The sequence below is a fragment of the Lissotriton vulgaris genome, chromosome 1_1, assembly GCF_964263255.1.
Source record: "Lissotriton vulgaris chromosome 1_1, aLisVul1.2, whole genome shotgun sequence".
NCBI classification, from domain to species: domain Eukaryota; kingdom Metazoa; phylum Chordata; class Amphibia; order Caudata; family Salamandridae; genus Lissotriton; species Lissotriton vulgaris.
This window is the reverse complement of record NC_141685.1, coordinates 1,855,751,719-1,855,770,577: the sequence shown is the minus strand read 5'-3', so window position 1 is coordinate 1,855,770,577 and position 18,859 is coordinate 1,855,751,719. Positions and strand designations below refer to the sequence as shown.

The following is an 18,859-nucleotide window of genomic DNA, read 5'->3' as shown; positions in this document are numbered from 1 at the left end:
GGCAAGTCATTGTTACTGATGGCCTATTTTACACTCACTAGGGTTACTCCCAATGAAGGACTTGTTGCCTGAAATGCATTGGGTGAATATTTGCATGGTTACCCAGGATGAAATGTCATTTAATGTGCTATTGCACAACGTCTGGATAGGCATCAATCAATCAATCAATCAGTGACACTTGTAGAGCGTGCTACATACCCGTAGGGTCTCAAGGCGCTGGGGGGGGGGGGGGGCGCTACTGCTCGAACAGCCAGGTCTTCAGCTTCTTCCTGAAGGAGAGGTGGTCTTGGGTCAGGCGCAGGTCGGTCGGGAGGGAGTTCCAGGTCTTGGCGGCCAGGTAGGAGAAGGACCTTCCTCCCGTAGTCGCTCTTCGGATGCGGGGGACGGCGGCGAGGGCGTGGTTGGCTGATCGGAGGTGGCGTTTGGGTGCGTAGAAGTTGATCCGGCTGTTGAGGTAGCTCGGGCCCTGGTCGTGTAGGGCTTTGTGTGCGTGGGTGAGGAGGCGGAAGGTGATTCTCTTGTTGACGGGGAGCCAGTGAAGGTCTCTCAGATGTCCGCTGATGTGGCTGGTTCGTGGGATGTCGAGGATGAGTCTGGCTGAGGCGTTCTGGATCCGCTGGAGTCTCTTCTGGAGCTTGGCGGTGGTACCGGCGTAGAGGGCGTTGCCGTAGTCCAGTCGGCTGGTGACGAGGGCCTGGGTGACGGTCTTCCTGGTCTCGGTGGGGATCCACCGGAAAATCTTCCGTAGCATGCGTAGGATGTTGAAGCACGCCGAGGAGACGTTGTTGACTTGTCTGGTCATGGAGAGGGAGGAGTCCAGGATGAAGCCCAGGTTGCGTGCATGGTCTGTCGGTTTGGGTGCGGTGCCCAGGGCGGGAGGCCACCAGGAGTCGTCCCAGGCGGAGGGAGAAGAGCCCAGGATGAGGACCTCCGTCTTGTCCGAGTTCAGCTTCAGGCGGCTGGTCATCATCCACTCGGCTACCTCTCTCATCCCCTCGTGCAGGTTGGCTCTGGCGGAGGCGGGTCGTTGGTCAGGGAGAGGATCAGCTGGGTGTCGTCGGCGTAGGAGATTATGCTGAAGTTGTGTTTGCGTACGATGGCCGCGAGGGGGCTCATGTACATGTTGAAGAGAGTGGGGCTCAGAGATGATCCTTGAGGGACGCCGCAGATGACTTCGGAGGCCTCTGACTTGTACGGTGGTAGGCGGACTCTCTGTGTTCTTCCGTCGAGGAAGGAGATGATCCATTCCAGCGCCTTGTCCTGGATTCCGATGTTGCTGAGGCGCTGTACTAGGGTGCGGTGGCAGACCGTGTCGAAGGCCGCGGAGAGGTCTAGGAGGATGAGGGCTGCTGTTTCTCCATTGTCCATCAGGGCTCGGATGTCAGCGGTGGCGGCGATGAGGGCGGTCTCGGTGCTGTGATTGGCTCGGAAGCCGGACTGTGAGGGGTCGAGGGATCCGTTCGTCTCGAGGAAGGCGGCCATCTGCTTGTTGACGGTCTTCTCGATGAGCATGTCTTGGGCATTTAAAGTTTGGAATCACGTTGCCTCTGAATGAACTTTAAAAAGAATGGAAGAACACTAGAATAAAAACGGTTTACTTGAACAAAAATTGGTTTGATTTCTGTGACTGCTGTCTAAATGGATGTGCAGCTTGAAACTGGTGCAAGACGAACAACCAGGTACCTTTGGAATTTGACATCTGTGCTACTGGGGTAGAACTCTTGTTGATCTGGCACACCAAACCCTCTTTATTGAGCTCTTTCAAAAATCGTTTATGGTGTACAAGAGAAGGTGTGCAGTCTGCCGCTTGTTCTGACACATACAATGCTGTCATGTTGTGTTAAAACCACGAAATCTAAATTTTCTCTATCATTCAATTGGCAAAAAAGAAATTAGGTTTCTTCTTAAATGTTTATTCTCACCTTTTAAATTTTTAATCAACTATATTCATTTCTAATGTTTATTAATGGGATTTAAAAATATGTTTTCGTCTAAGATATTTTTAGTGCAGGAAAAAACTTGTACACAGGAAGATGCTTAATATCCTACTTGTACATCATTAATGAATTTTTCTCTGCATTTTAACCGCTATCTGTTTGGAGTATGGCACCATAAAAAATGTAATGACGTTTTAAAATGTGTTCTCTATAAAATGAGAAAAAAAGTTTCCTACTGTTCTCATGATCACTGGTGTATCCAGATTCCTATTGCCGTGAAACTCCATTTAACAAAATGCTTGAATGAAGTGAGTTTTCACAAGGTTGATTCTGGTGAGTGCCGGGAAACAGCTTCATATAAAATGAAATATAATACACAAGATGGCAAAAATATAAGCAACAGACAATTTTAAGGCATGGTCTCAAATTCATAGAAATAAAATGCTCTTAGAAACATTAAAATATAAAGGGTATCTCCAACCGGTGGCGACACTGTTAACTAAAAGCTATGTGTTTCTAGTTTCTCGTTCATTGCAGTGTGTTAGATATGTGTGCCTTTAGAAACATCTTGGGGGTAGACGTCCTCGAACAAGGCAAGGACATTCACTATAAAATTGAGCCTGTTGTTTCCACTAAGAGAAGACTAAGAAAGAATGTGGAGGACAGTGTGTAGGAGCCTGCATGTTCCATCAGGGCCATGCTTTATATGAAAACACTTCCTTTCTCTTCAGCTGTAAGAACTGCAACCTTGATTTGAAAAGGCAAGGTACATTGCATAGAGGGAAAAGCATCACAGTGATGAACTTGCCATTGCTCATTTCACTAAATATTATAATACGGAACAACAGATCCTTGAAAGAGAAAATCTAACAACAAAGGAACATGTGCTGGTAAAATGAATTGTAGCAGATGTCTTTTAGGAAGCTCTAAAGATCTTTTCAACCCTTATGCAAGTCCAGATCCATTCCTAAGGAGAGTAAAGTCCATAGTTTGTACTGTGGTGTGAAAATCAGAACAAAAATTCAGCTTAAAAAATGTATAATTGCAATGTTTCGGATATATAAAAGGATTCTTTCCGCTTGTGCCTACAAGACGGCAATACATAATACACCCAATTGTTGTAGAAACAGCATTGTTAGCAACAAGGTTTCTGTAAGTAATGTCTAACATCAGGTCAACAAAAGATCAACATTATATTGTTCAAAAGTAAGGAAAAAATAACCTGTAATCCAAAATAAACTTTGATCTCACTCTATATTTTACTATCCCTACCAATTAAATTTTGATATACAACTAATGCATTTTTTAAAATGAATAACAAAATTAGCTATGATTAAAGATTGGCTTATGAAACTTACATTGTGTCCATGTTATAGGGGAAGAGCTGATGAGCACCATAGAACCTGGAAATTACTAGAACTTACTGACAAACTTTGTTACTTAATTAACCACAGTAAAAGTAAAGCTTATATCATGCTTTAATTTAAAAGGTGAAATAAAGACTTAGGACCCGATTACGATACTGGTGATCCATGGACTGCCAGACTTGTGGTGGCCATCTCCCGACTGTCCTCTTACGATTTGAGCAGTTGGGCCTCCGCAGCCCCATTGCAGCTGCCAGGGAACTGCTGTTCCCTGAAGGTGTTGTGGCAGTCAGTAGGCCACAATATGCTTGGTGGGACTGCCGCAATATACTTTTTTGAAAAAATGCTGGGGCATACGGACGGGACCAAATCTTTCTTAGTGCAGGGAGCCTTTACGAGTTGGCAGTGCCTAGAGGAAGCCAGGCCAGGCTCTAAGTGCCCCATGATATGCGCAAGCTATCTGCAATTCTGGGATCCCAGGGGACCATATGCAGGTAACAGCTTTTAGGTCCACCTCTTTATGGTAGCATTTACCCTTGCGTTCTGTAGGTCACTCAGTGTGAGTGAGTGACTGGCCAAGAACAGGAGAGATTTTGGAGGGGGTTTGCAGCTGACAGATAATCAGTAGGGTGTAGGGTGTGCCCGAAGTAGGTATCCCGGCGGGCAGCTGGGCCTCCTGCACAGGCGTACTCCAGTGGGGGACGCAAGGGGGAGGAGTTATCCCCTAAGGAGGGATCCACCCCAGGTCCACTTGACAGGTATCATAGGTTCTGGAGCAGAAGATAACAATGGGACCTGTTATGATCTCACACAAAAGTCAAATTTGTGGATGCTCAGGAAAAAGGCTAGATATGGTAAGGAAATCAGATGTATTAGCTTCTCTGTTAAGGCTAGTCATCAACATGTGTAAATAAAATAAAGCTGTAAATATGAAGGGTTACTGCATATAATCAAGGGAAACGTTGTGTGCTTAACTATGAATTTAACTATTATTTGTGTTTTATAATAAAATACGACCGGGGGCTCACGACGTCTCACCCAAAAGATGAGTGGAAATATTCGCGCCTATCCAAGGTGGGATGGGGGGATATGTCGTGGGAGGTTGGACAACTCAATTGGAGAGGCCTCAATGATACCGGGCCATATTGCGTCCTGACTACTGTAATTTATGAAGAAGCTTCTTTCTCCATCAAGTACAAAGGAACGTGATATTGTACTGGGCCCATAAATGTTCTAGGTTGGACCACTGCAACACATTACATGCAGCCCTTTCTGACTCTTGTAATCACATAATCTACCAGACCTATAATACAGTGTTGAATTTGTTATAAGAGTTAAGAAAAAGGGGCCATGTTATTTTAGCAGGTAAAACACTGAACTGGTTTATAGTGCGAACGTATCTGCTTTAAGGTGACATACGAAGCATTTTAACCGCATTGATGCTCATGACGGAACGGTTCCATCATGAGCATCGGTCGCGCTGTGCTCATGACGGAACCGTTCCGTCATGACCACACCCGCGATTGGAATGTTAAGCACCGGGGGAAAATCGGGGCCGCACGCAAGGTGTTAATAACTATATTAATCCAAAACTGAATATCTTTTGCGTACTATTTCTCAGCTAGTTCCTAAAAAGCGTGGTGACATGTGATTGCTCCCTGAAAAAAAGACTTTCTATTTTGGAGACAGTGAAATAAACCCACAGCTCATCCATCGAAATGTTGTAATGTTTCCTCGCTGCAAGTGAGGACAATAACCAGACTAACCCCAGGCGGAGACCTCCGCCTGCGGAGTGTGCAGATATTTACCTTCTCTGTGTTCCATGGAGAATGCGGAGAAGGCAAATCTCTGCAAACTCCGCACCGGAGCAGAGTTGGCCAGCCCCTGCCTCCACCCCCACTATTACAACTAAGTAAACATTAATAAAAAATACATTTAAAGCCACTTACCTCTGCACTGCGGTGTCTCCGGGATGCAGTCCTTATCTTCGGCGCCGTATCGGTAATCCTGGTGAAAACTGCGTATGCACGCGTGCCCATGCATGCGCATTTCTTTTGAGAAATGTGCATGCGCGGTCGCACGCGCATGCACAGTTTTTACCAGAATTTCCGATATGGCGAGGAAGATGAGGACTGCAGCCCGGGGACGCAGCAGTACAGAGGTTAGTGGTTTTAAATGTATTTTTAATTAATGTTTACTTACTTGTAATAGTCGGGGGTGGAGGCGGGTGGCTTAGCGGAGCACCACGGACTTCCACGGAGTTTGTTTGAGACCCCATGGACCTCCGCATAGCCCCATTGTGCCCACTATGCCCAGGTTTAACCCAGACATGTCTGCTCAAGAAATTCTGCAGGAGAAATATACTTCTAGCGTTTTATAAGTTCTCCTTTATTCCCAAGGTGTGCGCATTTATCTGAGGTTGCCTGGAGATCTTTCTTGTCTTTTATCTGTTGCATTGCGATAAAAAAACTAATCCTGAAACAAGCTGTTTTTAGGACGGGTTTATTTGCTAATTAACGAGGCTGGTGGTGTATGTTTCGTTGAATATCATGATGTTTGGATGCATTTAAAGACTGAAGACTGAAGATGTTTACCTCACTTTAGGAAAATAATAAGAATCCTAATGAAAATAGAACGTAGCATGTTGCTAACCTTAAATATAAATCGTCAGAAACAGTTTTGCTGCTATTGCCACTTTAAGGTTTCCTTCCGATCACATGACCTACAGGCGCGTGTTGCATGCTAAAATTAATTGAAGCTTAGTACTATAAAAAAAATCAGAGGGCCTCAGCCATGAGACGTGTATGACCTTGAGGAAGAGACAAGAAGAGACGAGCGTCAGGGCTGAATAAGGACGCAGAAGAGAGCCATTTACTGTTCATAGTAAGATATTATAGCACTGTAGCTCATTTGTATATTCTTACATATTGTCATTAGTGAAGGCTGCACATTTCATAGTAACCTGAGTATTCAATGATGCGATTAACTGTACAAAAGAGGGGACAGGGTGAGTAAATAGCAAATGGAATTGCAAGCTCTGGAAAGTGTTGAGCATGAGGTAAATTCGTTTCTTACCTTGTGGAAGAGGCTGAACAGGGAGCGAGGACTGGCTGGATGGGATGGATATTAATCCCTGCCGCTGCAGGTTCAGCAGATGTTGCTGCTGCTGGAGTTGTTGCATCTGGAGAAGCTGCTGTTGGAAGACAAGCTGCTGGGCTGCCAACTGCTGCTGCTAAGAGAATAAATCAAGAGCAGAAGTAAGTCTACACTGACAAGTGGAAATGGAAAATATGAACTGTCTGCCTTTCATCATAGTTTTTAAATAAAAAGGTGCTCATAAACCGTAAATGTGCGTTGCTATTAACGACAGGACAGGACATCCCCATTGTGAGAGCCCCGTTTCACTGGATGCGCTTTTTTCAATACATCTTGGAAGGAAACCATTTGCTTTAAATTCAGCATTCAAAAGGAAAATTCATCAAAAAATATGTTTTTTTTTAAAGTAGGATCCATTTAATATGAAGTCAGATACACAAAACATGTATGTTTATATAAGTGTGGTGCGCACATTCAAAGAAAAAGTATAATTCTGTGTTCTCCATTTTTGTATTTATTGCTGAAAAGCATTTCTACTGATAATATTGCATATATCAATATTACAGTACAATAGGTAATTGACTGGTTATGTACATAGGCGGTGAAGGGGATCTTTTGTAAATGGAGAACAACACATTGACAGTCCCTTTCATGTATTCATGTATTTTATATATATTGTATACAATCTAGCCCATATTTATGTAGAAGTCATGCAACACAGCACAGCAAGTACAGAAAAGGCAGAACAGTGCCATATTCATTAACATGAGGTGTTGTTGAGCCCCCTGCCTGCACTGGTGTACTTTTGGATGCCATTCTCTTATGAAGACAACCTTGCACCATAGTGGAAGGGAACCTGTGTTGTGAGATGTGTATGTTTTATGCTGGAACAGTTTCCTTCCAATACAAAAATTATGCATTCAGGCATTTCCCGCTTTGTATATGTTCTGCACATACGCACAGTGGGAAAAATTAGGAAAAATTAAAACATTTCATTTTGTTACACAGCCTCGAGGAGGTGCAGGATTTTGGCACAAATCTCTATTAACAATTCTTTTTTAATCGGGATTTGCATCAAAACCTGAGAGTAGTTGCAAGGGAACCCCATGCGCTAACCAGAGAACACCCACTTGACACAAAGTAATGCAAGACTGTGCACTGCACAGCTTTGCATTATTTAAGGTTATAATCCAAAGCAATTTGGGATTTATGTTGAGTTGTAAATACCACCATCAATCTTTGCATTGGGCTTGCGTTAAAAAAGGAACTCAAACCCAATGCAAAGTGTTTGTAAATATGCGTCTCAATGTCGTATGGTTGCACTGGTTGTAGGTCAGATAACTAGGCCACACTAGGATGCATAACTCTAGGCACCACATTAAAGAATGGCATTAAATTATGATGATTCTAGAGCGACATCAATTTATGCCTAATAGAGTATGAACACAGACATAGAATGTGAGCATTCAAAGTTCTTTTGAATGTACAGAGACTGTGGACAGATCTTACTCTCTCTGTTAAAGAGTTTCAGTTAAGTAGTGTTAGGAGGCTAATGTTTGTAGGTTTACATCTTTTTGACATAGAGCCAAACCACTTGGTTCCGGTGGTTGGCGACTGTACACACCTCAGTTTTTGTCTTTCTTCCATCTCCAATATTGTGTGGATATTAAGATTCTGTGCGCTGTTACACATATATTTAATTGATACAGTGTGTGTTATGGACTTAAAATGGTATTCATAAAATAAGCAATGGTTAATGGCAAAGTAAATTCACCAAAGACATGGACGTTCTGAGCTGTAAGTAGGATGGAGTATATATTTATGCTGCCGACAGATATGACTGGGCTGCAGTTTAAAAGAACTGCAGTAACACATGGCAAGAAAAAGTGCCTGCCATATAGGATAACCTATTTTTATATATTAATAAGTCACCCCTAAATTCTGCCTTGAAAACCCAAAGGGAATCGTGCCTAATATACAAAGAAAATCCTACTACATATTTGAAATAGGTGCACACATAGAAACTGAAGCATAAAAGCTATTTTCACAATGTATGCAAGGCTTGATTTTCCATAGACCTACAGGTAATTCAAATACGTATTTCAAATTTCCACTTGGAAAAATGCTAGAAAAAGAATTAAAAATTAATTTTCAAAATCTGATTTCAAGGTGAAATCAGATTTTTGATAACTTTATGATAAAAATGACTTTATAACAATGTACTGTGAGCTGCGCGCCAAAACTGGCTTAAACTTAGTTCTGCCACTCATCACACTCCAAGGGACAATACGAATTCCTGACTAGAGTTGATGACTCTGCCTCTGAGGAGCTGCTCCCATTCTTTCATAAAGCATTCCTAGACCCTTTGGCTCTAAGCCCAGCAAGAAGGAGAACAAGTAGTGACTCTGACAGAGGGAACGAGAGCTCATCAAAATAGGAAAGTGGCTAGGGACTGTCTGGAGTTTTCCCAGTAAAAAGAAATATCAGCTATCTTAGATGTAGGTTTCTGGGAATTTTTACAGTAAAGTGAAGCAGAAGTGGTAGTGGTGGTGACATTGGCACTAAACCTTGAAAATTGTTTCCCACTATCAAACAGAACATCTAGGTGAGTCCCAGTAGATCGATTCCTTGATCAGCGGATAGACACTCTTGTTAATAAGTCAGAAGACTATTGTCCTGAGGAGACCCCGGGATTCTACAAGGGTCGAAACGTCAACACATGGTTTCACTAGGTTGTTTTGAGAAATAACTGCTTCACATGCTGTAATGGAATATACATGTGTTTTCCCTAGTAAATACAGAAGCAGTGAACTTTTACATTTTGCTTCTTATGGGTCTATTTATATATATCATTGTCACACTTGAGCAATGCGACACCTGCACTTACATTATTTACTATACTATTATCTGCATTTAGAACTTTTTTGCAAATAATACAATAATTATCACAGAAACCTGTGTCAGTCTATATTTTCATTGATCGTTGTCAGTACTCATGTTGATATGAAATATTACCAAAGTATGTAGGCAAAAACAAATGTATAACAATGTACTGTAAGCTGCGAGCAAAAACTAGCTTAAACTTAGTTCTGGCACTCATCACACTCCAAGGGTCAATACCAATTCCTGACTGGAGTTGATGACTCTGCCTCTGAGGAGCTGCTCCCATTCTTTCACAAAGCCTTCCTAGACCATTTAACTCTAAGCCCAGCAAGAAGGAGAACAAGTAGTGACTCTGACAGAGTGAAGTAGAGCTAATCAAAATAGAAAAGTGGATAGGGACCGCCTGGAGTTTTCCCAGTAAAAAGAAATATCAGCTATCTTAGATGTAGGTGCCTGGGAATTTTTACAGTAAAGTGAAGCAGAAGTTCTGCAAACAGATGGGTGCATAAGGTGAGAAGGTAGGTAGGATTGGTATGGAAAATTCCCCAATCATTGGCTAGTGCATAGGATAAGCCATGCTCCTCACCATCACTTATTCGCAGCATTCCACGATCTCCCAAGAAACGTCTCACATAAAATGGCCAGCTAGAACTCTTGGTTCTAGCTGAAGAAGAGGACTCAAAGCATAAGTACTCCAGAAAGTTAAATCTTGCTGATGTTTAGTCGTTTATGTGTTGCAGGACTACCAGTAAATTAAGTGCAACTTCCAAATCTCACAAGTGATCAAAATATATATTAGCTGTGACAATGGTGTTGGTTTGTTGAGCGAATATGAGATGGCTGGTGAGTGGGATGCTGCACAGAAATGACAGACTAAGAGGGGCAACTAACAGAAAAGAAGAGATACGTGCTATCAGCATACAGACATGAGAACCGGAAGTAAGGCATTATATTGCCCAGGGAAGTGTAAGTATGTATTCTCACAAGTACAACGCCTTCTATGCCCACGTGGACCAGGAACCATGTAATTTACATGCAAAACAGTGTCAACTGTGGGACTCTTTTCAGACTACTATAGGCCACCCTCTTTACACCAATTCGGGGCATCAACCCGGCACAGAGATGGAGTCATGACTCATCGCATCTACAATTTTTAAACTATCGATATAGATGAACAACCTGTCTCGATTAGCCTAATTCTTAAAAAAGAATGAAGCACACAGGCACACTGAGACATGCCCAATGGTAGTGGTGGTGACATTGGCACTACACCTTGAAAATAGTTTTCCACTGAAATATCAAACAGAATATCTAGACAAGTCCCCAGTTGATCGATTCATTGATCAGTGGATAGACACTCTTGGTAATAAGTCAGAAGACTATTGTCCTGAGGAGACCCCGAGATTCTACAGTGGTCGAAACGTCGCCAAATAGTTTCACTAGGTTGTTCTGAGAAATAACTATTTCACATGCTGTAATGGAATATACACAACTGTTTTCATAAGCAGTGAACTTTTACATTTTGCTTCTTATGTGTATATTTTGATATATCGTTGTCACACTTGAACACTGACTCGCCTGCACTTACGCTTTTCACTAAACTATTATCTGCATTTAGAACTTTTTTGCAAATATTGTAATAATTATCATAGAAACCAGTGTCAGTATATATTTTCCTCGATCGTTGTTAGTACACATGTTGATATGAAAGATTACCAAACTGTGTAGGTTCCACTTGATATCAGGGAATTGTAAAGCATGAAAAAATAAAGGGCCACTTAGTATACCCTGAGGGACCTGCAGAGATAATATAGTTTAACTGGATGTGACTGAGCACTGAGATATTGTGCAAAATTGAGTTCAAAGTTAGACACAGATCTTTCTAATGAGGATGTCTGTAACACTGAGTAAGGAAAGTGTTGTAAGGTAGCGATCAACTGCATGAATGTGATGTCAAGTCTAGCAAAGTGATTAGAGTTTATTGTGATATGACAATTGTTTGAAATTCGACAAAAGGGATCATTAAGATTGTAATTATAGGGCAAATGAACACCATATGTTCACGAAACTCCTAGTCAAAAATGAACTCTGTGTGAACTGATGCACCAAAGCACAATATCACTCATGATATGTCGAACTGCTGCAGAATACTTTTTTTCATTAATGTTTTACCTTTTGATAATGGTAGAAATAAATAAGCAATAGACAGTGAAACCCTGAATATAGAACTTTTAGGGTCACCTCCTCAGGACTCATCCTATGACGTTACCAGGAGCTGAATCCTGTTGCCACCAGCAGGTCTCCATCTTTGCTCAACTGTAGATGGCAAAACCAATTAACATATAGGAATGGGTCATGCACGTGGGCCATGCATGTTCATTAGAGCATAAACAGTGCATTTCAATATTTCGCAGTTACGGACCTTTCAATGTGAAGGCCTTCTTTCAGGATTGGGTACCTGGGTAATGTTTTCAAAGTGCACAGACATGAACACACCTCACTTTCAATTTGCTGATCTGAGTAGTTCAATAGGCATCGACCTCATACACTTGTGTTATGAACTCAGGCTTAAATGAGTAAAACCTGCTTTGAAAGGAAAACCATTGTCATCTATTAGAGATGGTACATAGATAAAGTGGAGAAGTGTGGCTCAATGGTTAGAGCGGCAGACCTTGATGCAAAACGCTGGCCAGGGACCAGGGTTCGATTCCTGCCTCGGCGGGATCGGGCTTAAATTCCTCTGACCGGATATTCTCGCCTCAGTGCCGAATTTAAGCATGGGCCCCATGCTGCAACTCTGGGCAATAGCTTGCTTAGTCTCCACAACGGCCCCCGATGCACAAGGGATGCCTGGTTTCACCATGGAATGCCCAGGAGTGGACACCTCACAAGGAAAAGCCAGGAGGGGTTCCCTTGTGGTAGGAGTACAAGCGCTGGGATGCCTCCGGGTTACTGTTCGCGCTATACAAATACAACACATTTACATTTACATAAACTAAACGTGTAACTGTTTATTTGCAGCAATTTCTGCTTCAAAGGTTGGTTTGATAATTTCAGCTGACTAGGTTAAATCCCACCCAGATATGTGGTCCCTGGAGATCTACTAACAAACTCGACTTGAGCCTCCATGTCACTGGCATGTTAGCTGTCTTTCTCTCTGCATGGTGGAATACATAAAAGCTAGCTTTGCATTCAAGGCACAGCATTACCCTATCATACGCAAAAGTATAACTTCAAATTTTGTCAGGCATTACAAGACAAATCAGAGTTCTCTGAGCTCTGGAGGATATGGTGAGGCAGTCACACTTCAAAGAAAGACAAGCTGCTGTGGAAGACCTTTCGTTTTTAGTTTGGGGAAAAGCGAAACTTCTGATGCGCTCACTGGAAAACAGACTGCATAATGGAGCAAGTCATGTGGATTGCCCAAAGCCTCGAGAGAAATAAGGGAGTCATTTCCATTCTGTAGCTGATGGCTGTCTGAACGTCTATTCACAAATCCAACCAGAAACAAAGCCCCGGGGGTGCAAAGCTTTTCCTGTACGTTTGCATAATGGACAACTTGCAGACCCTGTGCAGAATACCTGCTGAACAATTTAACTCCTTCAACATGATTTGTTTGTATAATGTTTGTATTTCATGCAGTTTTCTGACAAGTGGATGCTAGGCTGCAGACGCCGGCTTGTCAGATTGATTTATGAGCACATCAGATTCTAACTTTCTTCACGCCAGTCCAAATCTACTGTAGCAGTTCATTAATCAGGGGCTGCGACTTTGAAATCTATGCTCTACCAGTTTTCCAACAATAGGGTACATTTGCATGATCTCTGAGAGGTGCCACTGAGGAGAAAGGGTCCCCACGCCACATTAGATGTTATCTGAATACCAACTAATCAGTATTTTGTACACCACACAGGACGATCTTTGTACGCTATGATCAACTAATGAACAGTAAATAACACTAACATCGCATAATAACTTTCAGGCTCCATCTCTCTATTTTACTGAAATAAGCTTATGAGAGTTGCCCTGTCACTGCTTCTATATGGTGGCAACATGTATCATACTAGTTATGAAAGCATTATTGACAGCACGAGCCATAATATCAGTATGTCTGGTTACCAGTGCTTAATTTGAGACTGTGGTTTCAGGTGCTGGGTACCAGCACTTAATTGTCAACATTAGCACTTATGGAAGTCTGCCAGGTAGTGGTACTTTTTGTCTGATTTAGAGTTTAGCACAACAACAGTTTATTGATTTAAGCCCTTGTGTGCTCTTGACAAGACTAGGCCGTCATGAGTCACAGTTGAGCTGTGCTCATGACGGCCTGGTCTCGTCATAACGGCACCGCTCCGCCCACGTGCGGTTAACTTCCCGCCTGTGTGGGAGAATTAATCAGTGGGTGGGGTCGTGATGAGACCAGGCCGTCATGAGTCACGAGCACCGCGGCGCCACGTACACCCCCCCGCCCCCCGATTTGTGGAAGAATTTGCCCCACAGGGAAGGGGTTAATATACGTGTAGAATTAACAATACCCACCACCTAAGCCATTTCTATAAATTTGGGGGCCTGGAATCGTCATAAGTGTCACACTTGTAGATGTAGGATGTTTAGTCGTTGTTTTGGTACTGTCACTGGTAGGGGCAATGGGTGGTGCAAGCTGCAGTGGCCTTTCGATGAGGCCCATTGCAGTTATTTATTTACAAACGAAACACTTCATGCCGCAATGCCATCTGACTCGCCTGTCAGCTAATCTAACATTATTTCAAACGTACCTCTTTTGCTTGCTTTCCTGGGTGTTGCTGTTGCTGCTGTTGCTGCTGTTGTTGCTGCTGTTGCTGCTGTTGATGTTGTTGCTGCTGCTGTTGCTGCTGTTGCTGCTGTTGCTGCTGTTGCTGTTGCTGCAAAAGCTGAAGATGTAACTGTTCCTGCTGTTTCTTGTAAAACTCTTGGAGTTGTTGCTGAATAAACGATTTTGACTTTAACAAAGGCAAAGTTTCAAGCATTACCAATCACCTGCATTCTTCTAAGCTTTTATATGTTAAACTCGCCATTAAGTTAATTAAAGTAGAAATTCAAACATCAACTTAAAAGAGGCAGTAGGTCACATGAAATTGAATGCATCCTATTTCCACCGCAGAAAACCTATGCGTAAACAGACAGGGGTTTACAAAGGTGCACTGAGTGCAAAAACAAAGCAGTTCCCAACTCTAAAATGTAAATCATTTCTAAAATACAAAACACAGACATTGGGCACACTCTATCATCCATATGAAAATAGGAATACTGAGTGAACAATTATACAACTGTCTAATACTCAATAGCATGTTATTTAATATATCGACCCCCCCTTGTGTGAGGCCAGGTGTGATCAATCAGTAAATCACACAACACACCAGCACAGTTTTGAAAGCAGCCATAGAAATCACTTTAACAATTAATACACCATCTGATGCATTACAGCTGAATATACATTTCCATTTAAATAATTGCTTGTGCTACCCTATTATGATGCACTGCGAAGCAACACTGCTTTTCCTATCTATTACAAAGGAAATGGCTCATAATCCATTTGTTGCCTTATTTTACAGGATGAATGTATCTTTCCCTTTTAAGTATCTGTTGACCACGTTCATTTTGAAGTAAAACCATAACATACAATTGTCTTATTAGAAGTAAAACACATGGTCCCCTTCTGTCCTGTGCAAAGCTGGGAATAATCTGCGGCTGTGAGTTTTTTTACACTTGCCAGCTGAACTATGTTGAACAGCAAGTTTCAAAGGACATGGCTAACGGGTCAAGTGATTGCGGCTTGCTTGCTGTTGCACCAAAGGAGTTATTACATATGTAGTTCCCCTTCCCAACAACAAAGTGTGTCCATAATAAATCTGGGTATAAAGTCTCATTATTACATCAAAGGTGATATGTGCCATTTACCTTTGCAAAGAGCAGGTGAATGAAACGACCATCATACCACTAAACTGGCTTCCACCTTAGAGCGGAGCCGGCAGAGCACCTTACCTGCTGCAGCATCACTGCTTGTTGCTGCTGGAGAAGTGCTTGGAGCTGCTGGGGAGACAACACCTGCTGCTGAAGAATCTGCTGCATTTGCTGAGGGGTGATCACCTGCGGAGTCATCATGGCCACCGACACAGGAACCTGCACGGGAAAGAGAGACAGGTCTTCAGGCTCATCTGCGTCTCCAGGAGAAGAAAACACCGAGATGAAACTTTCCAGGAGCAGCCCCACACGTGCAGCCTGCAGCGGCCGTCGGGCGGCGCCCTGCCACTGAGTGCGGGACTTTCTCCTCAGAGGCAGCAGAGGCTACAAGGCTCGGGCTCTATAACGCACCTCCCAGGAGTGAGTGCAAGCGCAGCAACCATCGCCGAAGCCCCTTGCAAGTAACACGAGCACGCAGCAGCGTTTTACAGCCCTTCAACATCAACAGAGCCGAGCCACCAAGGAGAAGCAGAAACGCGTCAAACGCTATGGGGAAAGGAGACACTCAAAAGGGAAGTCTTAGGAAAACTGCTCACTTCTGCAGCAAACGAGACCTACACAGATTGCAATATCTATCTGTTTTGGTAAGAAAGTGCTCATCCGTCCTCCACAAATACAGACTCGAGCAAAGAGCGGTGGGATGCACCATGCGATCCTGTGGCGCTGTAGTCGAGGCCGCCTGGGCTACTTTCCACAGCCTCCAGCTGTTCCCAGCACAGTCCTGCGGATCTTCACATGGCCGCAAGTTACTAAAGTTTGCCCCTGGAACTGTAGAAGACCGCTTCCCCTTTCAGCGCCTTAGATGGCGTTTCCCTTCCTCTCCGTGCGCTGCCTGCGCTCTCCCAGCACGACGAGAGCGGGAGGGGAGGCTGCTTGGAGTGCCCGAGGTATGTGCTCGGCGGCTCGAGCAGATGCACTGTTTGAAGGCATTGCTTGTACTAAGCAGCACATAATCAAATAGCTTGTCAGCCTGCCAAGTTTGCAACCTTTGAAAAAGCAATCACTTTCTTTTCAGGGAGAGAGGAGGAACCCACTTCATTCTCTGGGTAAATAAAAGCAATCATTGCTATAAATACTGCTTTGCAGCATGTTCACAGCATCGCGGCTACAGTTATCAATAAATGCACTGAAGTGGCGTTTGATAGGATTGAATATTCGCGCGCTTTAGTCACTGTTTGCCAGAATGTTGGGAGGAATCCCAAACTCGCATTCAGAAGAAATGTACACCGCTCTTAGATTTCAGATCACACCGAGCAGGATTCATGAATGGCTTATTTTATCTGAATCGAGCGTATGTGTAAACCATGTTAGGGGGCTTTTGATTTATTCCTGCGCCTTTCTACCATGCTTTACGGCTACACCTCCCTACACATACTGAAATAACACAGGGGCAGAATCAGCCAATCGCTGCATCTGCAAGCAAAAGCATGGCAGTGGCACCGGCCTCTCCAGAGGGGGGGTCAGATGGGAACCCGACCCCAGCTCTGTTTGTCCTGGTCCCTCTGGGCCCCCTCCACCGCAGCAGTTGCATGTGCGAGGGGAGGCACAGAAAAAATGCACTGCACATTGACACGCACATTTATTTGCCCCCCAGCTTTATTTGCTTGAAATATTAAATCTGGTTTTGCACGTATGTGTGTAAATACCTATGTACTCACAAACATATAGATATTGATATCTGCATATACATAGAAAGTCAAATATAAACATTGTAAGCAAATATGTACACATACACGTGCGCACACACACTAACAGAGGCACACACACACTCTTTCCCGTTGACCCTTGTAGGTCGCTCTATTGCGTTTTTTTTGCTGTTGCGCAATGTGTGCCACTGCACTTCACACTACTGAAATCCAGCCTGTGCAGTCCTGCAGGGTAGTGAGAACCATGATTCCCACGAAAGGGACCACCAAGACACACCTTTCCACATCTGTGAGGTGGCCAGAGCCCGTGCAGGCATTTGTACAGCCATCCTTCTGGTGGTAACAATCTCATTGGCCCTCCAAGATGACCCTGCTTCTTCAGTCACCTTACCAGAAACATGTCACTCGCTCCGTGCATCACCGCAATACACACATAGGAGGCAAGTAACCGGTTCATTTATCACAGTTAAAATCTTTCCAGCAATGTAGGTTGGCAAACCATGCGTTACAAACCTACTAGTAGGCGTTTGCCTGGCCATGCTGAAGTGCTGCGTGGTTACAGGAACGCATCTGGTTACAGGCCTGACTGCTCGGCCTCCGCCTTTTCAGCCAGATAAGAGACATCCAGTCACAACTTCAACCAGAGTGATGTGTTCATTGGAAAAAGTCAGTGGCATGAAATGTGGTATCCAAAGAGTGCAGCAGTATTGCACCTTCCAGTGACAGCAGTCGGGACAAATGATGCACGCACCTTTACCAGAGTATGTATACACTTCGTCAAGATAAGTACTAATAGAAAGTTACAATTACAATCAAAAGGGATAAGTAGAGCTTTCAGGCCAGGGGGGCTGTTCTCTTTTGGCATGACGTCCTCACGGACAAGAATGGCGTGAATATTAATCCAGCCCTGTGTGAAATGTAGACAGCAGGTTGAGATGCACAATAAAGCTGAGTGTGATACACAATACAACTTGGTGTGATGCACAATGACCCTCATGTCTCGGCCTTCTCACATCTCCTCCCCTTCTAATGGCTGCAGAACTAAACATGGCTTCATTTGTATCTGAAAGCAACAGCTGAGCAGAAGCATTCCGAGGCAAGTGGGCTAGGGAATCCTGAAAAGAATATATATAACACGAGGAGCGTGACCCCTGTGGCATACCACATTGTAGCGTTTCTAATATCCATTTTGTTAGTTTCAGAAAATGTCACTGCATCTTCCTGAAAGTATAGGACGCAGGATTCCTTTCACTGGAACACGCTCTCCTTCCAGATAGTTCTTCGGTCACTTGCAAACATTTTCAGCCAGATTAAAACAGTCTCTCTTTACAGCGGGCACAAACAAACTGCTCGTGCCCCTGTTGTCGAAGAGATTACAAGTGACACACAAGGCACCATCCCATTTGAGAAGGGGCCAAGAATGAACTTCATATCTCACTAGAGCTAAACAAGCCGCTCGAGTTATTGTACAAGCGTCTCTGCTTTGGGCCTTGACATGCCCTTGCCTTTCCTTCTTGTGAAAGCTAAAGTTCCTCTCTTAGATTAGCAGAAACATTTGCATGGTCACTACACATTTTTCATTTGATAAATCATTATGCATTAGAGCTCTTGATCGCCCAGCTTGACTAATCCTGATGAACTGAAATCACAGCTGAAGGTCAGTTTCCCATCTCGAGCACATTCACATTCAAACAAATGCGCCCATTGTTCCTCCTCCTCCCAACACAACCGGAGGTAAGGGGCACCTCGCTCTAATGTGTCAACACAGCCCATGTAATAAGTGTGAGAACTGCCTTTAACACAATAAAGAGCACAACTCTGCCTTCTAACAGAACACATTGGGTGACACCTTCAACACGCTCGAGTTTTACCAAATACGGAAAAAATCAAGCATTTTCAAATGACCACCCGCGGCTCTTCATGGTAGAGTCAGTTT

At 43.6% G+C, this 18,859-nt stretch overlaps 1 protein-coding gene across 5 annotated transcripts in view; it reads right to left on the bottom strand.

Moving 5' to 3' along the window:
* Nucleotides 1-18,859, bottom strand: part of FOXP2 (forkhead box P2) — a 269,974-nt gene that overhangs the window by 132,116 nt on the left and 118,999 nt on the right. For 4 of the 5 annotated variants that reach the window (XM_086919355.1, XM_086919351.1, XM_086919356.1 and 1 more), the window contains exons 4-6: nt 15,299-15,436; nt 14,053-14,238; nt 6,377-6,533 (exon numbers count right to left, since the gene is read on the bottom strand). In XM_086919355.1, the coding sequence (XP_086775481.1) occupies nt 6,377-6,533; nt 14,053-14,238; nt 15,299-15,436 (481 nt within the window). The remainder of the gene's footprint in view (nt 1-6,376; nt 6,534-14,052; nt 14,239-15,298; nt 15,437-18,859) is intronic. The other variant, XM_086919359.1, reaches the window with a different exon arrangement.